A 24,265-nucleotide genomic window follows, 5' to 3' on the forward strand; every position below is an offset into this window, starting at 1 on the left:
CCATGACGCCTGCGCACCACTCCAGAACCCCCCCCCCTACTCGAGAACGCCTGCGGCCCACTCCAGGACGCCTGCGCAGCACCACTCCAGAACACCCCCCCCCCCCCCCCGATCCAGAATGCCTGCAGCCCACTCCAGAGCCCCCTCACACACACACACTCTAGAATGCCCGTGGCCCACTCCAGGACGCCTGCGGCCCACTCTCCAGAACCCCCCCGCTCCAGACCGCCCGTGGCCCACTCACCCGTGTGCCGCACCATTCGCCCACTTTGCAGCACGGCTCACGCTTTCAGGCTGGGATACTCCATATTTTCCAGTATTGTGTCTGCAGGTTCTGGACAGCTGGCGGCTATTGTTTTCTATCTTATAAGGGGACAACAAATAATCCAGGATTGCTGTCATCTCGCCTCCTGTAAAACAGAGTAAAAAGTCATCAGAAAGTTACATGTATACAATAAAAATTCTATATATGTATACAGGAAGCGGCCAGCTTTAATGTGCCTGAAAGTCACGAGACTGCGGACTCCGCCTCATGATTATTCTTAAATCTGAATACTGTTACTATTTACCAGACATGTTCCTGTCACATGTCGGACTACAAGTCCCAGTGCGTCCTGTCAGGTATGGCCATAGTCATTTTTTCCCAGAAACACAATGTGGAATGGTCTCCCACAGCAACCAATCAGAATCCAGCTCTCATGTCTATGAAAAATTTAAAGCTGAGTCCTGATTGGCTGCTATGTGCAGCTGTTCCATATTCCGCTCATATTCCTTTTTATAATTCACCTCCTCTTATCTTCTTCTTCAAACATTACAATATAACCATCATATTCTGAAAAGGAGTCAAGATGAGAGGAGTCGCCTTTTATGACCTTCACAACATGGCGCCGGATCTTCAGCTGCGTCAATTATTTCATGTGCGGCGTGACGTCGCTTTTCCATTCACAATATGGCGCCCAAATCTCGCGTTATTGGAAGTGTCGCTTTACGGCTGTGTGTTAGTAACGTAGATGTCGGGCGGGTGAGGAAGCTGCGATCTCTTGTGTTTTGGCTATGGATAAAAAGAAGAAGCTGCTGGATGTGACTGCGTCCTCGGTGAGTGCGGGGCTTCTCCTGTAATGTTCAGTTACGGCCTGGCTGCGGTGCGTCTGTCGTAAATACTGACAGGTTACTATTAGGGTTTATTTTTCTACTTAAAGCATTTAATTTGGGCAAAAAAAATATATATTTTCACTAACATTGTTTCCCCATTTGGGTTTTTCAAGCTACTTGTTTCCCTGCACATTGCTGGCCCCAGATTGAGTTAACTGAGTCTCTGTCAGGGAGCTCCTTCTGAGGGGATTTTGGAACTTTATTTATAACTTCCTTTACCCCTCACAGCTGATCTATGACCCCTGCAAAGTTCAAGCTGAACATTGATGCGGTCTGTGGTTGTAAATCGATAAAGCTGCAAACTCCTCATCAGAGGAAGCCAAATGGTGAAACATTTTTAATGAAATCCGTTTGCAAAAATTTTATACCAAAATTCATGAATTTTACAAGGACATTTCGGCATCTTACACGAGGGAAAATAACAAAGTGCTTGTAAAAACTCAAAACTCTGCAATTTACGTGTTAAAATTCCTCTCTGCTCTCAGGACCGGAGGCATTTTTAATGTTATTGTTTGACTCGTTGCCTTGGTTACCGGCCACCTCTGCTGTCCACCAGTGGTGATCGAACATGCACTGCTTTGAAGCTGGCGGGGATCATCGTCCATCCTGTAGTGGAGAAGGCGTCCGTATGATTTGCAACATGTGAACAAGCGCTTATACATCTCCCAGCTGAGGGATTGTTACATTGTATCGGGACAGAGTCCCCTCTCTCTCTCCTCTCCTGTTACATTGTATCGGGGCAGAGTCCCCTCTCTCTCTCCTCTCCTGTTACATTGTATCGGGGCAGAGTCCCCTCTCTCTCTCCTCTCCTGTTACATTGTATCGGGACAGAGTCCCCTCTCTCTCTCCTCTCCTGTTACATTGTATCGGGGCAGAGTCCCCTCTCTCTCTCCTCTCCTGTTACATTGTATCGGGGCAGAGTCCCCTCTCTCTCTCCTCTCCTGTTACATTGTATCGGGGCAGAGTCCCCTCTCTCTCTCCTCTCCTGTTACATTGTATCGGGGCAGAGTCCCCTCTCTCTCTCCTCTCCTGTTACATTGTATCGGGGCAGAGTCCCCTCTCTCTCTCCTCTCCTGTTACATTGTATCGGGGCAGAGTCCCCTCTCTCTCTCCTCTCCTGTTACATTGTATCGGGGCAGAGTCCCCTCTCTCTCTCCTCTCCTGTTACATTGTATCGGGGCAGAGTCCCCTCTCTCTCTCCTCTCCTGTTACATTGTATCGGGGCAGAGTCCCCTCTCTCTCTCCTCTCCTGTTACATTGTATCGGGGCAGAGTCCCCTCTCTCTCTCCTCTCCTGTTACATTGTATCGGGGCAGAGTCCCCTCTCTCTCCTGTTACATTGTATCGGGGCAGAGTCCCCTCTCTCTCTCCTCTCCTGTTACATTGTATCGGGGCAGAGTCCCCTCTCTCTCCTGTTACATTGTATCGGGGCAGAGTCCCCTCTCTCTCCTGTTACATTGTATCGGGGCAGAGTCCCCTCTCTCTCTCCTGTTACATTGTATCGGGGCAGAGTCCCCTCTCTCTCTCCTGTTACATTGTATCGGGGCAGAGTCCCCTCTCTCTCTCCTGTTACGTTGTATCGGGGCAGAGTCCCCTCTCTCTCTCCTGTTACGTTGTATCGGGGCAGAGTCCCCTCTCTCTCTCCTGTTACGTTGTATCGGGGCAGAGTCCCCTCTCTCTCTCCTGTTACGTTGTATCGGGGCAGAGTCCCCTCTCTCTCTCCTGTTACGTTGTATCGGGGCAGAGTCCCCTCTCTCTCTCCTGTTACGTTGTATCGGGGCAGAGTCCCCTCTCTCTCTCCTGTTACGTTGTATCGGGGCAGAGTCCCCTCTCTCTCTCCTGTTACGTTGTATCGGGGCAGAGTCCCCTCTCTCTCTCCTGTTACGTTGTATCGGGGCAGAGTCCCCTCTCTCTCTCCTGTTACGTTGTATCGGGGCAGAGTCCCCTCTCTCTCTCCTGTTACGTTGTATCGGGGCAGAGTCCCCTCTCTCTCTCCTGTTACGTTGTATCGGGGCAGAGTCCCCTCTCTCTCTCCTGTTACGTTGTATCGGGGCAGAGTCCCCTCTCTCTCTCCTGTTACGTTGTATCGGGGCAGAGTCCCCTCTCTCTCTCCTGTTACGTTGTATCGGGGCAGAGTCCCCTCTCTCTCTCCTGTTACGTTGTATCGGGGCAGAGTCCCCTCTCTCTCTCCTGTTACGTTGTATCGGGGCAGAGTCCCCTCTCTCTCTCCTGTTACGTTGTATCGGGGCAGAGTCCCCTCTCTCTCTCCTGTTACGTTGTATCGGGGCAGAGTCCCCTCTCTCTCTCCTGTTACGTTGTATCGGGGCAGAGTCCCCTCTCTCTCTCCTGTTACGTTGTATCGGGGCAGAGTCCCCTCTCTCTCTCCTGTTACGTTGTATCGGGGCAGAGTCCCCTCTCTCTCTCCTGTTACGTTGTATCGGGGCAGAGTCCCCTCTCTCTCTCCTGTTACGTTGTATCGGGGCAGAGTCCCCTCTCTCTCTCCTGTTACGTTGTATCGGGGCAGAGTCCCCTCTCTCTCTCCTGTTACGTTGTATCGGGGCAGAGTCCCCTCTCTCTCTCCTGTTACGTTGTATCGGGGCAGAGTCCCCTCTCTCTCTCCTGTTACGTTGTATCGGGGCAGAGTCCCCTCTCTCTCTCCTGTTACGTTGTATCGGGGCAGAGTCCCCTCTCTCTCTCCTGTTACGTTGTATCGGGGCAGAGTCCCCTCTCTCTCTCCTGTTACGTTGTATCGGGGCAGAGTCCCCTCTCTCTCTCCTGTTACGTTGTATCGGGGCAGAGTCCCCTCTCTCTCTCCTGTTACGTTGTATCGGGGCAGAGTCCCCTCTCTCTCTCCTGTTACGTTGTATCGGGGCAGAGTCCCCTCTCTCTCTCCTGTTACGTTGTATCGGGGCAGAGTCCCCTCTCTCTCTCCTGTTACGTTGTATCGGGGCAGAGTCCCCTCTCTCTCTCCTGTTACGTTGTATCGGGGCAGAGTCCCCTCTCTCTCTCCTGTTACGTTGTATCGGGGCAGAGTCCCCTCTCTCTCTCCTGTTACGTTGTATCGGGGCAGAGTCCCCTCTCTCTCTCCTCTCCTGTCACATTGTATCGGGGCAGGTGACATGCCCGGGTATATGGGACTAGCTATTGAACCCGTTCTATGCCCTGGTGGCGAGCATTTTTATTGGTATATGGTCTCCCATCCTGGTATTTGTGCTGCCCCCCTCCTGTCCCCACCATCCTATCCTAGTATGCATGGCACCCCTCACCCCCAATCCTGGTATGCGTGGCACTCCTCATCCCGATCCTGGTATACATGGTATCCCTCATCCTGGTATGCGTGGCACCCCTCACCCCCCCCCCCCCAATAATGGTATGCGTGGCACCCCTTTCTTCTGTGTCCTGTTCTGCCGGGGGAGGAGTGCGGCTCCGGAGCACCGCTCTGTCCGGCGCCATTTTGCTGAAGACACACTGCAAATATGTCTTCAGTAAAATGGTGCCGGATAGCGCTATGCGCCAATCCGATGCCTCACTCCTGCCCTGGTCTCCGGCAAAGAGAGGCGCCGCGGCAACGCTCCTCCCAGTCAGGTAAGTATGTAAGTATGGCGCCGGAGATCCCGATATGCGTTCAGTGTCTACACATACCGCGATCTCCAGCGCCATACTCTCCTCTTACCTGTAACGGCTGGATGCGTTCTTCAGTCTGGAGCCAGAGTGCGCGTCACGCATGCGCAGTCTATTGAGGCTTCAGACAGAGGGACGCATCCCCGTTTATATTATAGATATTCCGGATTATCAGACGGCCATAGACCAGTATGGACTCCTTGTAAGAGGCAGCAGAGGCGATTTCCCCTCTCGGCTTTTGCTTCTCATCCTGAATTTTAAGATTGGATTATCAGACTTTGTAAAACTTTTCATTCCAGATTGCAGGATTTTGGAGCCGTCTGGTTGTCGTTTTGCTGCAGGCGATTTTTTTTCTTTGCTTTTTCTTCGATTTGAACGATTTCTTGACCTCGTTTTATCTGTTTCTGTTTTTTTTTTGTTTTTTTTTTGCAGTTGGTCGACTTAAAAGCTGAACTTTTCCGTAAACAAGAGGAATTCAAGCATGAGAAGCTCTCGAAACAAGCCGGTGTCGCCCCCAAGCCCAGAGCCATCCCCAAGGTGAGTACAGACCAAGCCGGCGCAGTGGACAGGGACCTAGCTGCTGATCTCCGGCTGCACCACAGCGATGGGGGGGGCTCTCAGGACGCCGTTGTGTGTGGAGAATTTTAAATACAAAATATTCTGAAACTTCAGATGAAATCGAAAACTAATAAAATGTTTGTGTCACTTTTCCTGTAGAAACCCAACATCTGGAATAAGCAGAATGTCGGGGTCACTGCTCGAGCCGAGAGGGATGTGGAGGAGAAGACCGAGGAGGACGACTCGCTGGAGAAATCCAGGTCCAATTCTTTACTAAACTTCAACTTTAAGTAACTCGGGAGATCCCGAGAACAGGAAACTACAGTACCATCAGGCATGAAGCAGAGGCGCGCACACCGACCTGTGCTCCAGTCATTGTCTGTGAGACTGCTGGAGATGTCGGAGCGCTGCAGTCCCATAGAGAGTGCACGTGACGCGCCCATGGGCCGTGGGGTACTCGGTGCCGGGCCGGTCGGTGCAGGGGATGTCACAGTGGCAGTGACCCGGTCCGTGACCCAGGGCGGTCAATAAAAGAGAATTAGTCCTTACCGGTAATTCGGTTTCTAGAAGCCTTCCACGACAGCATTGGAGGATGTTCTCCACACCCTATTGGGGGACAGGAACATAGAGAGTTTAAAAGCCCCTCCCCACCGTCAATCCCCAGTGTTTACCAAGATCACCTGGAAAAATGGTTACCTGACAGTTATATGGAGTCCAAAGGGAGGGAAATTCATGCTGTCGTGGAAGGCTTCTAGAAACTGAATTACCGGTAAGGACTAATTCTATTTTCTCAATACGCCTTCCACGACAGCATTGGAGGAATACCAACGATATTTTATTAGGGAGGGACAATAGCTTGTAGGACTTTCCTACCAAAGGCTAAATCCCTAGTGGATGATAAGTCTAATCTATAATGTTTAGAAAACGTCTAAAGGGAAGACCATGTAGCTGCCCTGCAAATCTGCTCAGTAGAAGCGCCCGCTCTTTCAACCCATGAAGTTGATGTGGATCTGGTAGAATGGGCCTTTAAGGCAATCGGTGGATTCATTTGTTGATTGCTATAAGCTTCCCCAATTGCCTTTTTGATCCAGTTTGCTATAGTGGATTTAGCCGCCTGCCTTCCTCTGTTCTGCCCTGAGTGCTGTATACATAGGTTCCCATCCCATCTCCAAGACTCAGTTTGTTGAGAGAGAGAGTCTGTATTGAGCTAGAGGATAGAGGCTCAAATGGAGAGAGGGTTAGACCCTTGAGTACCACATTTAGATCCCAGGATGGGACCTGAGACTGAATTTTTGGGTGAAGTCTGAGTGCTGAAGTTATGAATCTCTTGATCCACCTATGAGAGGCTAAATCTTGGTCGAATATGGAACTTAGGGCTGAAATCTGCACCTTAAGAGTGCTGGGTTTGAGACCCAACTCCAATCCACTCTGTAGAAAATCAAGGATCCGAGCAATGTTGGGATGTGAGGTATCAGGAGTATCCGGAGCGTACCATGATAGGAATTTTTTCCATATTTTGCCGTATATCGCGTTGGTTACTGGCTTCCTACTCTGTTGAAGAGTTTTTATAACTTCTTCTGAGAGACCTTTGGATCTTAAGATCTCGGCTTCAGTAACTAGGCTGCTAGGTTTAGCCACTGAGGATTGGGATGGAACAGGGGCCCGTGAGAGAGAAGGTTGTTGACCTGTGGTAGTATTACCGGACCCTCTAGGCAGAGTTCAGTGATGGCCCCAAACCAAGGCCTTTTGGGCCACAGAGGGGCCACCAGAATTGTTGCCACTCTCTCTTTCCTGACTTTCTGGATGGTTCTTGCTATCAGCGGTATCGGAGGAAACGCATAGACCAGCTTGAAATGCCAGGGATGGGCTAATGCGTCCAAATTCATGGCATTGTCTCGTCTGTCCAGTGAAAAGCGGGGAAGTTTTGCGTTTGACCGACTGGCAAAGAGATCTACCTCGGGGAGACCCCATTTTGCTACCATCGACTGGAAAATCCTGATGATTCAGGCTTCATTCTCCTGGCGGGATATCTTCCCTGCTTAGAAAGTCTGCTTGGACGTTGTTTGAGCCTTTCAGGTGGATTGCTGAAAGTGATAGGAGATGACGTTCTGCCCAAAAAAATATTCGGCCTGCAATCTGTTTTAGGCTGTGTACCTTCGTACCTCCTTGATGACGAAGGAAGGCAACTGTAGTCACGTTGTCCAAGAGAATCTTGATGTGAGAACCCTGGAGTAAGTCGACTGCCGCTCTGAGCGTTTTTTCTACCGCCATTAGCTCCCTGAAGTTGGAAGATCTGGCATTGACCTTGGGACTCCATCTGCCTTGAAAGGGAATCTGGGCCACCATAGCTCCCCAGCCTCGTAGACTGGCATTGGTAGTCACTGTAATTAGAGGGTCCTGGGTCCAAGAAATCCCCCTCTGAAGATTTCGGGAGCTTGGCCACCAAGAAAGAGAAGCTTTTATCCGACCGGGGGTCCTGAACCGTTTGTTTAGTGAGTCCCTTTGTCTGTTCCAGGATCTTAGGATATGATCCTGGAGAGGCCTTGAGTGGGCCTGGGCCCACAACACTGACTGGATACAGGCTGCCATAGACCCCAATACAGACATTGTCGCTCTCAACGTTGGACTCTCTTGGCGTCTGAAATTTGAGATTTTGGAATTGAGAGCTGTCTAATGCTCCAATGGTAGAAAGGACATCTGTTTGTTGGAGTCCAGCAATACACCAAGGAACTTCCTCCTTAATGAAGGGAGGAGTTCCAATTTTTTTTTTAGGTTTGGAACCCAACCTAAAGACCAAAGGGTTCTTAAGGTTATAGAGACTTGAAGATTGAGAGTTGCTACTGAAGGAGCGACAATCAACATTTCGTCCAAGTATGGAATTATGCACACGCCCTGTTTCTGGATGAGTGCGATGACTTCTGCCATGATCTTCGTAAACACCCGGGGTGCTGAAGAGATGCCGAAGGGCAGTACGTTGTACTGGTAGTGGACTGTTAAATTGTCCCTGATGCCTGTGGAACGGATGAATCGGCACATGGTAGTACGCATCCTTTAAATCTATGGTCGCCATGACGAAGTCTTTCCCTATTAGGGGAATAGTTGATTTTATAGACTCCATCTTGAAACGTCTGTATTTGATGTGATGGTTTAGGGACTTCAGGTTGATTTATGATGCGTGGGGTCCCTGATGGTTTCCGTATTAGGAATATTTTTGAGTAGTGACCCGTCCCCTCCTGGCCAGGGGATAACCAGAGACACCACTCCCAAATTCAGAAGGTTTTTTAGGGTGACCGATAGGAGTTCCTGAGCCCCCCCGAGAAGGAAGGGACGTGACCCTCAGGATCTGAGGGGGGGTGACTCTCGAATTCCATTAGAAGACCCTCTTCGATGGTATTGAGGATCCACTGGCAGGAAGATGTTGCCTGCCACTGGGGAAAGAAATTAGAGAAACGCCCCCCTACACGGACCAAGTCATTGCCTGTCCTGCTGCTGGTGTTGTTGCTGGGGTACAAGGATGTTGCGGCCCTTGCCGCCTTTAGGATAGCTCCAGCGTCCATATTTTCCCTTTCCTCTATACTGTGAGGGGGGTGACTTTGGAAGGCCAAAAGGAACGTTTCTTAGCCTGTTCCTGTTCGGGAAGGGTTTTCTTCCTGTCCGAGGCCTTTCCCAGGATTTCATTCACGGCTGGGCCAAATACATATTTTCCTTGGAATGGAATGGAACAGAGCTTAACTTTAGAGGTGACGTCCCCACTCCATGTTTTGAGCGATAGTGCACGGCGAGCAATATTGGACAGGACCGCTGCCCTGGCCGCGATACGGACTGACTCAGCCGAGGCGTCCGCTAAGAAACCTGTGGCTTTTTGAAGGAGAGGGATGGAGTCAAGCAGGTCTGCCCTGGACGTGCCCTGAGACAGATGTTCCTCCAGTTGGGTCAGCCATTTGAAGAGGGATTTGGCCACACAAGTCGAGAAAATATTGATGTTGAGAGAGGCAGAGGAGGTTTCCCATGATTTTTTAAGGATGCTTTCCATTTTGCGGTCCAAAGGATCCTTTAATTGGGACGAGTCCTCAAAGGGAAGCGAGGTTTTCCTCACTACCCTAGCCACCTGGATGTCCACCTTAGGGACTTCCCACTCAAAACCTTTACCCTCTAATGGAAACCTATGTTTTATGTAGCATCGGCGTCTCTGCCCCGTTCTAGGCAGAGACGCCGTCCCTCTCACCTCCCCGCTCCTGGCGCGGCGTCCTCCAGCGCTGCTCTCCCCGCTGCTTCCGGCGCGCGCTCCTTCCCCGGCAGCGTGCTTAGGGCGCGCGCGCGCTCCCCCTCTCTTAAAGGGACCGCGCGCGCCGTCCTAAGGAGTCCCCGGCCAATTGCCGGAGGACCTCCCATATAAAGGGCACCTCCTCCAAAATGGAGGTGCCCGAGCAATGTTGTTTGCACCTGTGTCTCACCTGTGCTTCAGCCCTCAGGTCCCGTTGCCAGTTACCTGCCAGTTACCTGCCAGAATCCTGCCAGCTTGCTGCCTTTGTCCTGCCTGATATCCAGTCACCTGCCTGCTAGCCTGAGGTCCGACGGTCTGCCTTCCAACTCCTGTCAGTCTGTCTATGGACCAGCTTGCCCGCTCACCTGGGAGCGCACACCTGTTACCTGCCTGCTAGCCTACCTGGAGGCTCCGCCGTCACGTGCTGTGACCATCTGCCTTTCCAGAGACTCCTGCCCGCTCACCTGGGAGCGCCCACCTGTTACCTGCCTGCTAGCCTACCTGGAGGCTTCGCCGTCACGTGCTGTGACCACCTACCATTCCAGAGACTCTCGCTTGCTCACCTGGGAGCACACATCTACCATCTGCCTGCTAGCCTACCCGGAGGCTCTGCCATCACAGGTCGTACCTACCCTTTACCCAGAGACTGCCCCGGTCACTTGCCGTAACTCCCTGCCCGTTCATCCAGAGACTGCCCCGGTCACTTGCCGTGACCTCCTGCCCGTTCTTCCAGAGACTGCCCCGGTCACTTGCCGTGACCTCCAGCCCGTCCACTCAGAGACTGTCCCGGTCACCTGCTGTGACTGCCTGCCCGTCATCCCTGATTGCCACCCGCTCCCTTACAAGGACCGCCCCCTTGTATAGTAGCTCAGAGGTTCCGCCTCCCAGACCCGTTACAGTTTGCTCGGGCCAGTGGAACCCGGTGGCACCCAAGCTCCCTCGCTCTCGGACCTGTGTCATGAACTGTCCCGCCAGAGGTCCCAACAGGAGTCCATCCTGGGTCACCTGCGGAATGTCAATTCTCGCCTGGACACTCTGACTGCTCCGCCAGCAACCTCCGCCAGCGCCATGATTCGCAATCCGACAGCTCCGCTGTCCACCAACACTATGGTATCCTACCCCGGACCCCGGCTTTCTGCACCTCCTCGCTTCGGAGGCGACTCCGCTCAGGCTCGGGGCTTCATAAATCAGTGCACCCTGCACTTTGAACTCCTGTCCCACCAGTTTAACTCCGACCGGGCCAAAATTGCCTTCATCATGTCCCATCTCACCGGAGAGGCTCTGGCCTGGCTAAATCCTCTATGGGAGAGAGGAGACCCCCTGGTGTCCAACTTGCCTGCCTTTCTCACGGCCTTCCGGAAAGTCTTCGACGAACCCGGACGGAAGACCTCATCCGCATCGTCACTGCTACGCCTCCGTCAGGGAAGCCTCACCGTGGGCCAATATGCCATACGGTTCCGTACCCTTGCCTCGGAGCTGGCCTGGGATAATGACGCTCTGGTTTCAGTCTTCTGGGAGGGTCTGTCCGGCCGTATTAAAGATGAACTTGCCGGTCGGGACATTCCTACCACCCTCGATGACCTGATAGCTCTTGCCACCCGGATTGACCTGCGGTTCCAGGAGCGTGCCAAAGAGGTCACCCGTGAGAGGAGGTTTCCACGCCTAGCTCCTACTTTTCAGCAACCCGTCACTCCCTCCGTCTCTCCTGAGCCTATGCAGGTCGACCAGACCAAGATGGTCGGTTCTCGCCAAGAATCTCGCCGAGCCGAGGGAAGCTGTTTCTATTGTGGCAGTAAGAAGCACTTCATCCGTTCCTGCCCGGAAAAGCCGGGAAACGCCAGTGTCTAGGACCACTCGGAGAGGTCGTCCTAGACAAAAGTAAGTCCTCTCCGTCTCTGACCTTACCGGTGTCTATTGCTTGGGGAGAAAACCGTCTCTTCGAACTCGCCCATCTGGATTCTGGAGCTGCTGGAAACCTCATCGCCCAGTCTCTGGTAGAGAGATACCATATTCCCACCAAGTCCCTGGCGGAGCCATTGTCAGTTGCTTCCGTGGATGGAAGACTTCTCTCGGAGACCATCCTGCTCGTCACCGAACCTATAACCCTACAGGTGGGAATGCTGCACTCTGAGGAGATCTCATTCCATGTGCTGTCCGGACTTTCTCACTCCTTGTTGCTAGGTCTACCTTGGCTCCAGACACATGAACCCGTATTGAACTGGCGGTCCGGTGAAGTACTCCGATGGGGTCCTGACTGCCATAGGACCTGCCTGGTTCCGGTCCGTCCACTTTGCCCTCAGCCTACTCCAGCTAACTTACCTGGTCTCCCGGCTCCCTACTGGCCCTATGCGGATGTCTTCGGTAAGAAGGAAGCTGAGACGTTGCCGCCCCATAGGCCATACGATTGCCCGATCGACCTGGTACCTGGCACCACTCCTCCCCGTGGGCGTATCTACCCGTTATCTGCAGCCGAGACCCGAGCCATGTCTGAGTACATTGAAGAGAATCGGGCTAGGGGATTTATCCGAAAATCTACCTCCCCGGCTGGAGCCGGATTCTTCTTTGTCAAAAAGAAAGACGGCTCGCTACGTCCCTGTATTGACTACAGAGGACTCAATCTCATCACGGTAAAAAACAAATATCCCCTGCCACTCATCTCCGAATTGTTTGACCGGCTCAAGGGCGCCAGGATCTTCTCCAAGCTGGATCTTCGAGGAGCGTATAATCTGGTCCGTATCCGTCAAGGAGACGAGTGGAAGACGGCATTCAATACCCGGGACGGTCACTACGAGTACCTTGTGATGCCCTTCGGTCTCTGTAATGCTCCCGCGGTCTTTCAGGAACTAGTCAACGACATCTTCCGTGACCTCCTGTACTCCTGCGTAGTGGTATACCTGGACGATATCTTGGTCTTCTCTCCGGATCTCCCCACACACCGGAGGGATGTTCGTCAGGTCCTGCTTAGGCTTCGGCAGAACCACCTTTACGCCAAATACGAGAAGTGCCTCTTCGATCAGACCTCCCTTCCGTTCTTGGGCTATGTCATCTCCCAAACAGGTCTGCAAATGGATCCCGAGAAGCTCTCTTCCGTTCTAAAATGGCCTCGTCCTGAAGGTTTGAAGGCGATACAGCGATTCCTGGGCTTCGCTAATTATCGTCTTTTCATCCCACACTTCTCGTCTCGGACTGCTCCCATATCTGCACTTACCCGTAAGGGGGCTAACCCCAGGATATGGTCGCCTGAAGCCGAGGAGGCCTTCCTTTCCCTGAAGAAAGCCTTCGCCTCTGCTCCCGTCCTGCACCGTCCGGACTGTAATAAACAATTCTACCTGGAGGTTGATGCTTCCTCCTCCGGAGCCGGAGCGGTGCTCACCCAGAAGTCTTCTACCGGGAGAATGGTAACGTGCGGCTTCTTCTCCAAAATCTTCTCCTCGTCGGAGCGCAACTACTCCATTGGAGACCGGGAATTGCTAGCCATCAAATTGGCACTAGGAGAGTGGCGCTATCTGCTTGAAGGGGCTCTCTACCCGGTAATTATCTACACGGATCAAACCTGGCATATCTCCAAAATGCCCAGAGGCTCAATCCTCGCCAGGCCCGGTGGTCGTTGTTTTTTGCCCGCTTCGACTTCACTCTTCATTTCCGTCCGGCGGACAAGAACGTCAAAGCTGATGCCTTGTCTCGGTCTTTCCTGTCCTCCGATCAAGAGGAGGAACCTACGCACATCATCGACTCCTCCAAGGTGATGAATGTGGCTCCCTTGGATCTAACTCGTCTTCCACCCGGTAAGACGTTCATAGCTGTGCCAGATCGGGAGAGGGTTCTTCGCTGGGGACATTCTTCTAAACTAGCTGACCATGCTGGCCAAAAAAAGACCTTTCAACTTATTGCCCGGCATTACTGGTGGCCTACCCTACGTAAGGACGTGGTAGACTTCGTCGCGGCCTGTTCATCCTGTGCTCGTAACAAAGTTCCCCGACATCTACCTGCCGGCCATCTCCTGCCCCTTCCCGTACCTGCTGCTCCTTGGCAACACATCGCTATGGACTTTATCACCGACCTTCCAGTTTCTGCCGGTTGTACCGTCATTTGGGTTGTCGCTGACCGTTTTTCTAAGATGGCCCACTTCATTCCCCTGCCTGGTCTTCCGTCTGCACCCGAGTTGGCTAAAGACTTTATCCGCCACATCTTCCGTCTCCATGGTCTGCCCCTCCACATCGTGTCGGATCGTGGGGTTCAGTTCACCTCTCGTTTCTGGAGAGCCACTTGTAAGCTGCTGGACATTACCCTGGATTTCTCCTCCGCTTACCACCCTCAGTCCAATGGTCAAGTGGAGCGGATCAATCAGATCTTGTCCAGCTACCTCCGGCACTTCGTGGATGCTCACCACTCGGACTGGGTGAATCTTCTACCGTGGGCCGAGTTCTCTTATAACAACCATGAGAGCGAGTCCTCTTCCAAATCCCCGTTCTTTATAGTTGGTGGCCAACATCCCCGGATTCCACTTCCTGTCTCCATTTCTGTGGACAACCCTGCTGCGGAGTCTCTTGTCAGCGAATTTTCTACTATTTGGGAGAGCACCAGGTCCGCTCTTCTTCTCTCCTCTGAGCGGATGAAGAGATATGCTGATAAGAGACGTCTGGATCCGCCCCAATTCCGTCCGGGAGACAAGGTTTGGCTCTCATCCAAACATGTGCGGCTCAAAGTACCCTCCTACAAGTTGGGTCCTCGATTCATCGGCCCCTTCGAAGTCCTCAGGCAAATTAACCCTGTGGCCTACAAATTAAAACTCCCGGCCACCCTACGGATCCCCAACTCCTTCCACGTATCTCTCCTCAAACCCGTTGTCTTTAACTCTTTTTCCAAAAATCCAGGTGCCCCTCCTGCTCCGGTTTCCGCTGATGACATCTTTGAGGTAGAGAGTATTCTGGCCTCCAAGAGGGTAAGAGGAAAAACCTTTTTTCTGGTAGATTGGAAGGGGTTTGGTCCTGAGGAGAGAACTTGGGAACCCAGGGAGAACATCAACGCCCCGCTTCTCCTTGAAAAATTTCTTTCTGGCCTAAAAAAGAGGGGGCCTAAAGGGGGGGGTACTGTAGCATCGGCGTCTCTGCCCCGTTCTAGGCAGAGACGCCGTCCCTCTCACCTCCCCGCTCCTGGCGCGGCGTCCTCCAGCGCTGCTCTCCCCGCTGCTTCCGGCGCGCGCTCCTTCCCCGGCAGTGTGCTTAGGGCGCGCGCGCGCACCCCCTCTCTTAAAGGGACCGCGCGCGCCGTCCTAAGGAGTCCCCGGCCAATTGCCGGAGGACCTCCCATATAAAGGGCACCTCCTCCAAAATGAAGGTGCCCGAGCAATGTTGTTTGCACCTGTGCTTCAGCCCTCAGGTCCCGTTGCCAGTTACCTGCCAGAATCCTGCCAGCTTGCTGCCTTTGTCCTGCCTGATATCCAGTCACCTGCCTGCTAGCCTGAGGTCCGACGGTCTGCCTTCCAACTCCTGTCAGTCTGTCTATGGACCAGCTTGCCCGCTCACCTGGGAGCGCTCACCTGTTACCTGCCTGCTAGTCTACCTGGAGGCTCCGCCGTCACGTGCTGTGACCACCTGCCTTTCCAGAGACTCCTGCCCGCTCACCTGGGAGCGCCCACCTGTTACCTGCCTGCTAGCCTACCTGGAGGCTTCGCCGTCACGTGCTGTGACCACCTACCATTCCAGAGACTCTCGCTTGCTCACCTGGGAGCACACATCTACCATCTGCCTGCTAGCCTACCCGGAGGCTCTGCCATCACAGGTCGTACCTACCCTTTACCCAGAGACTGCCCCGGTCACTTGCCGTAACTCCCTGCCCGTTCATCCAGAGACTGCCCCGGTCACTTGCCGTAACTCCCTGCCCGTTCATCCAGAGACTGCCCCGGTCACTTGCCGTAACTCCCTGCCCGTTCTTCCAGAGACTGCCCCGGTCACTTGCCATGACCTCCTGCCCGTTCTTCCAGAGACTGCCCCGGTCACTTGCCGTGACCTCCAGCCCGTCCACTCAGAGACTGTCCCGGTCACCTGCTGTGACTGCCTGCCCGTCATCCCTGATTGCCACCCGCTCCCTTACAAGGACCGCCCCCTTGTATAGTAGCTCAGAGGTTCCGCCTCCCAGACCCGTTACATTTTAATTCCGAAGGGGTGCTTTAGACGATTTTCCGGGGACTCCCATTCCTGTCAGATGAGATCCCTAATTACATCATGGACTGGAAAACCAGTCTGTTTCTTGGTTTTAAGACCCCTAAACATCTCGTCCTGAACAGAACAGGGAACCTCCAACCCCATAGTGCCTCTAACTGCGTCCAGTAGTTCCTCTAAGTTGTCCGAGAAAAAATATCTACCGGTTTCTATTGTTTTGGCAGGCCCCACGGATGCCAATTCCTCAAAATCATCAGAGGCTGAGCTACTAGCGTCCATAGAGACCACATCTGAGTCTAAGTCTTGGATCTTACTCTTCTTAGGGGGAGAGTGCCTGGAGGAGCAATAGACAGGTAGGGCAGCAAAGGAGGCCTGGACCTCCTGTTTAACGAGTGATCTAAGCTCCTCGATCAGAGAGGGGTTTTCTTCTCTAATTTTTTTATCCGTACAGGGCTGACACAACTTCTTATAGGATAAGGACAGCTTTTTGGTACCGATGCCACATATACGGGGCTGGTCTTTATCCTTCTTAGCGGAGGGGGCTTTGTCTTCCTAAGAAAGGGGAAGAGAAAGGGACCCATGTAACTAGAAGGAGGTGAGATCTATTGACATCTAAAAAAAAAGAGGCCGAGATAACCCCATAGTGACCACCCAGGTACTACTCACTGTAGCAGAGGGCATGCTGGGGTACAGGACCAATCACCTTCCATAGTGGGAATATGGTGGGAATAGCCTTACCTTTTGGTGTCTTCAGGCGGGTTTTAAATAAAACCATGCCTCCCAGCAAGGGACCTCAGTCCCCTCCCCTTTCCGGTCACTTTAAGGGCCAATCCAGGGTTGGTATGGGCCTTGATGGTCCTGCCATTCAGCGTCCCCCCGTGGAACGCCCCGACCGGAGTGATGGGACCGCCCAAACCGCCCGTCTGCTCAGGAGCGTGGAACCCACATGTCAGCATGGAACGCTCAGGCCGGAGCGGCAGGGCCCGTAGCGACGCCGCTTCCGTTGCGCGCACGCGTCGACGTCACATCCGGTGCGCGCGCGGGGATGCCCGTGCGCATGGCAACGTCCGCGCTCCAGGAAAGAGGAGATGCCGGAGAGCAGGAGCGTCCTCCGGCATGAACGATCCCCTGGCTTGCGTTACCCTCAGTGGGGCGCAGGAAGCCAGGGTGGTCCCCAAAGTGGAGGAGGGAGCACCCCGACCGACCACTGCCCGGCAACGCAGGTAAAAATACAGCGCTGCCCTGCCGGCCCGACAGCACTGCAGAATCTCTCCATGCCCCAAGGGGGACAGGAAAACACTGGGGATTGACGGTGGGGAGGGGCTTTTAAACTCTGTCTGTTCCTGTCCCCCAATAGGGCGTGGACAGCATCCTAAAATGCTGTCGTGGAAGGCGTATTGAGAAAAGGGGATTATAGTGTTTATAGTTTAATGATCGTAACGCCACCTGTGGTATGCGGCTATATGGAGCCGCCGCTGCGGTGCAGATCCCCTGGAGCTGATGGTGACGCAGCAGAGTTGGTTCAGCTCTCCACAGGCAGAGCTTAGCTCCAGGGCAGGAAGTAGTGATGTTATAGATGTTGCTGTGCAGTGTAGTGCAGGGGATGGCGCAGATAATAATCAGTCCACAACTTAATGGCGGTTTCCTCTTATCTTTACTTGCGGTGGTTAGGCATACCGGGGTACGGGTACTAGCTGGTAATAGAGGTCCGGGCGGCCTGGAAGCAAGTTGTTAATCCACCTCGCCAGGTGAAGTTGTAGGCCTTCCCTCTGCTCTAATCTCTTTGGCCCTGCTGCTTATAGCTGTACTGTGGCCCTCGTCCCTGAGTAAAACGTCTTTGTGCTCACCCGTATGGCTGGCAGCTCGAGCCTTCCTGGAGTGTCCCCCCACGTGGCGGTGCTGGGCCCTATGTGCTGCTGAGCCTCCGGGAGTCTTCCAGGCATGGCATCACCCCTTGTGAGGGAGGCAATGCCACTGTGGCAACAGGACCCCTGGGATGCCACACACGCACCTCCGCTCCATTCCTAATGGGGTGTTTTATGGGATCGCTGTGGATCCCGGCTGTCAAACCCCCAGCAATCAGCAATTTAATCCCCTCTCCTATTAATACAGGATAACATGATGTTTTCGGGAATAACGTTTTAAAAGGGGCCTGTCCAGGACTGCATTGTTGATGTCCTACATTTAATTTGCAGGTTCAAAGGTACTAAAAATGTAAAGTTAAATGTGAAGAAATTAAATAATAATAAATTAACTATACCCCCCCACCCTTTCACAGTTCAAAAATAAAGAAATGTAAAAAAAATAAGCATATTTGGTATCGCAGCGGTCGTAAAACTCTAACCAATAAAAAAAAAATTGAAATGCAATAATTAATTTTTTTTGTTGTTGTTGCTCCTCGCCTCAAATATACAATAAAATGTCTTAAAATGCAATCAAAATGTCTTGTATACCCCAAGCTGGTATCAATAAAAACATCAGCTCAGCAGACAAAACACAAGTCCTCGCACCGCTCCATCTACTGGAAAAGTGACCATTTCAGCCCATTAAGAAACTTTTTTTTTTTTTTTTCCCTTTCATTTATGATCAAGGGAACGGCGTCGCTCAAGCGTTTATACGGCTGGGCTGATGGAAAAATAAAAAAAAGTCAGGCTCTTGAAAGAAGGGGAGGAAAAAACCAAAAGTGCAACAAGGAAAAACTGCCCAGACATGAAAGGGTTAATGAATTCGCAGTGTAGACATAGCCATTCCCTATAAATTCATGCTGCAAGTATGGCAGTCATGTGCCTTGTTCTTTGGGAGAAACCTGTCAATCACCTACAGTGGCGCCAGGGTAGTCTGCCGCCGGTCGCCGCCCGCGCATCGCCCTCATCCCGGCGCCGCCGGTCGCCGCCCGCGCATCGCCCTCAGCCCGGCGCCGACGGTCGCCGCCCGCGCATCGCCCTCAGCCCGGCGCCGACCATTTGGATTAGTTGTTCTCAGCCTGTGGCTTTCTAGTTCTTCCTAGAACTCCCAGTATGCACTAAGAGCGTGTCTCTACTAGGGCATGCTGGGAGTTGTAGTTTCACCACAGCTTTGAGGCCGCTGCTTCAGACTGCTGATAACGTCTTATTTTTGTGTTTTAGGAGGAGGTTGGAGGAGAAGGCTCAGCTGTACGAGAAGATGACCAAGGGAGACTTTCCTGGTAAATGTGCGGCGTCTTCTTGCTTACCGGCTGCTAAAATGTCCTGTGATAACAGCAGAATGGGAGAAAGGCTTAAAAGCGGAGTGACCCCCATATTAAAGAGATCAGGCACGGACCCTGCCGCTCTATAGGAACGTGTGTGTGTGTGTGTGTGTGTGTGTGTGTGTGTGTGTGTGTGTGTGTGTGTGTGTGTGTGTGTGTTGGATGTTTCACCAAACTCCTGCATGGCGTAGGACCAGGGGGGTCAGGAACCCGGTTTTAGTGATCACTGCGGCCTCCAGCTATCAGACCTTTCTCATCCAGTGGTGATTTGTGGGAAAACCCCTTTAAGGAGACAGGAGTCTGATCTGATTTCTCTCCTTGGAGTGGAGGTAGTGACACGTGACGTCCTTCCTAGTAAATGGCCAATCATGGAGATTCTGCTGTCTTCGGTATTCTGGAGGTCTTCAGTGGGGGACCCCTATATAATACTGATTTGTCCTAACTAGAGATGAGAGAATGGAGGTAAATTATTTTCCCCTTCAATTTCACCAAAAACTCTGATTTCCCTTAATCTGAATTTCATGAAAGGGGTAAAAAAATATATATCCCCCTCTTTGCTCCCCAGTCCGCCACCGCATCTCCAGCCTCTTCTCCTCTGTATCCTGCATCTTCTGTGCATCGGGATTTTTGGCGCTGTGTACACCACTGACGTCACAAAGTGCATCGCCTGAGTCCTAGTCAGCGGCTCAGACAACATGTCGTGTATCGAAGGCGCATTAAGCACCAGAAGCCCCGACACAGAGAAGATGGAGGACATCATGAGCCAAAGAGCAGACCGGACAGAGAGCGGCGGTGGTGGGACAGGTGAACGGAGAGCACAGGACAGTAACCGATAGACCTAGAGATATGGATCTGGACTCGTTGCTTCCCCTTAAAGCCTTGAGTCTTCAGCTGTGAGGTTTTATGTCGGGTTCAGATGGCATAGCATTATGACAGTGTGTCACTGCGTCACCCAGGATCTCAGCTGTGCCTGTGTGTGTGTGTGTGTGTGTGTGTCGCTGCGTCACCCCGGATCTCAGCTGCGCCAGTGTATGTGTGTGTGTCGCTGCGTCACCCCGGATCTCAGCTGCGCCAGTGTATGTGTGTGTGTCGCTGCGTCACCCCGGATCTCAGCTGCGCCAGTGTATGTGTGTGTGTCGCTGCGTCACCCCGGATCTCAGCTGCGCCAGTGTATGTGTGTGTGTCGCTGCGTCACCCCGGATCTCAGCTGCGCCAGTGTATGTGTGTGTGTCGCTGCGTCACCCCGGATCTCAGCTGCGCCAGTGTATGTGTGTGTGTCGCTGCGTCACCCCGGATCTCAGCTGCGCCAGTGTATGTGTGTGTGTCGCTGCGTCACCCCGGATCTCAGCTGTGTGTGTGTTGCTGCGTCACCCCGGATCTCAGGTGTGTGTGTGTGTGTGTGTGTGTGTGTGTGTGTGTGTGTGTGTGTGTGTCGCTGCGTCACCCCGGATCTCAGCTGTGTGTGTGTGTGTGTTGCTGCGTCACCCCGGATCTCAGCTGTGTGTGTGTGTGTGTGTTGCTGCGTCACCCCGGATCTCAGCTGTGTGTGTGTGTGTGTTGCTGCGTCACCCCGGATCTCAGGTGTGTGTGTGTGTGTGTGTGTCGCTGCGTCACCCCGGATCTCAGCTGTGTGTGTGTGTGTGTGTGTGTGTGTTGCTGCGTCACCCCGGATCTCAGGTGTGTGTGTGTGTGTGTGTGTGTGTGTGTGTGTGTGTGTGTGTGTGTGTGTGTGTGTGTGTGTGTGTGTGTGTGTGTCGCTGCGTCACCCCGGATCTCAGCTGTGTGTGTCGCTGCGTCACCCCGGATCTCAGCTGTGTGTGTCGCTGCGTCACCCCGGATCTCAGCTGTGTGTGTCGCTGCGTCACCCCGGATCTCAGCTGTGTGTGTCGCTGCGTCACCCCGGATCTCAGCTGTGTGTGTCGCTGCGTCACCCCGGATCTCAGCTGTGTGTGTCGCTGTGTCACCCCGGATCTCAGCTGTGTGTGTGTGTGTGTGTGTGTCGCTGCGTCACCCCGGATCTCAGCTGTGTGTGTGTCGCTGTGTGTGTGTGTGTGTCGCTGCGTCACCCCGGATCTCAGCTGTGTGTGTGTGTCGCTGCGTCACCCCGGATCTCAGCTGTGTGTGTGTGTCGCTGCGTCACCCCGGATCTCAGCTGTGTGTGTGTGTGTGTGTGTGTGTCGCTGCGTCACCCCGGATCTCAGCTCTGTGTGTGTGTGTGTGTGTGTGTGTGTGTGTCGCTGCGTCACCCCGGATCTCAGCTGTGTGTGTGTGTGTCACCCCAGATCTCAGCTGTGTGTGTGTCGCTGCGTCACCCCGGATCTCAGCTGTGTGTGTGTGTGTCGCTGTGTCACCCCGGATCTCAGCTGTGTGTCGCTGTGTCACCCCAGATCTCAGCTGTGCCAGTGTGTGTGTCGCTGTGTCACCCCGGATCTCAGCTGTGTGTGTGTGTGTCGCTGTGTCACCCCGGATCTCAGCTGTGTGTCGCTGTGTCACCCCAGATCTCAGCTGTGCCAGTGTGTGTGTCACTGTGTCACCCCGGATCTCAGCTGTGCCTGTGTGTGTGTGTGTCGCTGCGTCACCCCGGATCTCAGCTGTGCCAGTGTGTGTGTCACTGTGTCACCCCGGATCTCAGCTGTGCCTGTGTGTGTGTGTGTCGCTGCGTCACCCCGGATCTCAGCGCTGCCTCCTCGACGCCTCTTAAGTCACGTCTGCGCTCGAGCTCATTACTGGAAGCTGCGGCTGTGATCGCAGCTGCTCCTTTCATGCCGGAGACAAGAACCTCTTATGTGGAGCTCTTCACATGCTCCATTTTCTTTTTTAAGTTCCTCTTGTGCCTTTTTGAAGAGCGGCATCAAAGCCCCGACGTCGGCGGCCATTATTACTGGAGAGGACGCAGTTCTCCTTCCTGCTCCTCACACAATGTCATCCATCCTCACAGACGAGGAGACCGAGGAGCTCTACCTGGTGGACTTTGCACAGAAGATCATAGACAAGAAGAAAGAAATCCAGGACATCTGTCAGAAGGAAAGGAAGAAAGCGGAGATGGTGGAGGAAGAGAGGACCCCCGACCTCCCCATTCCTGCTCCGCAGACCCCAGGGGAGGAATGGTTGGTATACGAGCAGTAATCTTACTCCTTTTCCAGCTCATTGTAAAGTTTAATAAGTAGTTTTGAAACTTTCTGACAAATTGCTTTCTATAACTTCCTTAGAAGTTAATGGCAGTCACGGGAGCCATGTGGATCGCTGTGATTAAGTGCATTGCATGGCATCGGTGATGGCCGTTGTAAGTCAGACGACTTCTCTTACCCCCAGGTATCAGCTGTTATTCCTGGAGTGGTCTGTGTCGCCCTCTGCAGGGGACACGTAGCATTTACACGGCAGTGATTGACCTGCAGTTTGGTGTCCTGCACGGACATTTATGCATCATTATTTGGCCATGGAAAAGTCTATAAAATTAGCTAATAAGGGGGTTTATGGCGCTTTGCTTCTTCACAGGGTGGATTATGTGGACTCGCTGGGCCGCTCGAGACGCTGCATGAAGAAAGATTTACCCGATCTACTGAAGCTGGATAAAGATCTGCAAGGAAAAAAGTGAGAAAGATCGTAGAGAAGTTTAAAGGACCTATCAAAGGAGTGGAGGTGGTTTAAGACAGCTGACCACTGTATTTTGTGTTCATGCCTGATACCACGTGTACCAATTACTGGCCATAGCGATATACGGCACCAGTCTGAGGCCAGAGAGAACGTGGAAGACCCCTTTAATCCTCTCTGACACAGGATGTACGACTGTGTGCCCACTATGCGTTTTTCAAGCGGAATTTCCGCAGCAGAAACGCTTCAAAAACGCTTGGTAATCCGCGCCCCATGATCGCCAATGAAAATCTGCATGTTCTGTGCCCATGCGGATTTTTCCGCAGCGGATTTTCCTTGTGGAAAAATCCGCAACATGTCCATTATTTGTGCATTTCTGCATGCGGATTTGAGGTCCCAATGGACTTGAAAAACGCAAGTCAAATCCGCATGAAAAAACGCGTGTAAAATCCGCAAGCGTTTTTGACTGCCAAGAACATGAAGAAACGCTGCAGAAATTTTCTGCTTCATTTCTGCATCGTGGGCACATAGCCTACCAGTACGCTCTAAATCTGGTTCAGGTGTATGGATCGGGCTCAGGAGCTGCGCTCAACTCCGCACATGACAGGTGCTGGCTGTGTTACACAGATGACGCCTAACAGCAGCGATCGGAGCCCGTTATGCCTGATTTGCTGCTGTTTAACCATTCAGGTGCCGCTGTCAATTAAATGGGTCCTAAGTGCATGTGCGACACATTCACAGTAGACCATGTCAGCCAAGGGCCTTTCGAAAGCTCCTGTTGCCGCCATCACCGCATAATGCAATAGTGAATTATTCCAGTTTACATCACAGTCGATTTACAAGTTCCGGAAATGGACTGAAAAATTTTAAAAAAAAAATGAATTTTTTTAGATAAAAATGTAAAATAAATTTGTATTGTCTCCTCGATTAAGAATCTGATCTCTCAAAATATAATGAGTCGTCTCGTACATGAAATGCTATAAAGAGGAAATAAAATGCAAGAATCTCCTTTTTTTTTTTTTTTTTTTAGTTTTGGTTTGCTGTGAAAAACAACACATTTTCAGCAAAGTGATTGGGATTCCTGAGGCCTCGTGCACACAAGGCTTAATTGTTCCTTGCAGTTTTCAAGCCGTTTTTTTATCTGCAGCTCGTCAGTTCTGCCTAATGAATGGGGGGAAAAATACAACAAAAATGCACATGTCTTATCCCAAGTGACACGTTTTTCGTGCAGAAATGTCTGCTGCAAATACTTAATGTGTGAACATGCCCATAGGTGCTGGAATAGGGTTCTTTTGGATTTAGTTTTATTTCTTGGCTTAAAATATTCTCTCTTCATCTTTTTTTTTTTTTTTTTTTTTTTTTATCAGACTGGGGTCTCAGGAGAAGACTTTGCTGTCCGAAGACATGAGGAGGGAGATGCAGAGAGAGCAGTGGGAGCAGGAGGAAGAAGAAGCCCTGAAGAGGCCAATGGGACCGATGCATTACGAAGACATAAGAGACAATGGTACGTTGCCCGGGGCCGCATGGTGCTTCTCGTGGCCCTTTTGGACTTCCACTGTTAACCGCTTCCCGACCGCCCACTGTAGATAAACGTCTGGGCTCTGTGCAGCGCGGACGTTTAAAAACGGTGGGTGGTCCTGCAAGTGCTGCGGGAGCGGTGCAGAGCGACAGCTCTGACAGGGAACATCATCGG

The 24,265-nt window shown here is 52.4% G+C and overlaps 1 protein-coding gene across 1 annotated transcript in view; it reads left to right on the forward strand.

Moving 5' to 3' along the window:
* The first annotated feature begins 942 nt into the window (after positions 1–942).
* Positions 943–24,265, forward strand: part of CCDC174 (coiled-coil domain containing 174) — a 28,699-nt gene continuing 5,376 nt past the window's right edge. Inside the window, exons 1-7 of the mRNA XM_073644984.1 lie at positions 943–1,095; positions 5,205–5,309; positions 5,490–5,590; positions 18,881–18,939; positions 21,920–22,088; positions 22,477–22,572; positions 23,940–24,076. Of these exons, the coding sequence (XP_073501085.1) occupies positions 1,054–1,095; positions 5,205–5,309; positions 5,490–5,590; positions 18,881–18,939; positions 21,920–22,088; positions 22,477–22,572; positions 23,940–24,076 (709 nt within the window). The 5' untranslated portion in view covers positions 943–1,053. The remainder of the gene's footprint in view (positions 1,096–5,204; positions 5,310–5,489; positions 5,591–18,880; positions 18,940–21,919; positions 22,089–22,476; positions 22,573–23,939; positions 24,077–24,265) is intronic.

Source organism: Phyllobates terribilis, unplaced genomic scaffold (genome assembly GCF_046119375.1).
Source record: "Phyllobates terribilis strain yellow unplaced genomic scaffold, ASM4611937v1 Scaffold_8__6_contigs__length_399053987, whole genome shotgun sequence".
NCBI lineage: Eukaryota > Metazoa > Chordata > Amphibia > Anura > Dendrobatidae > Phyllobates > Phyllobates terribilis.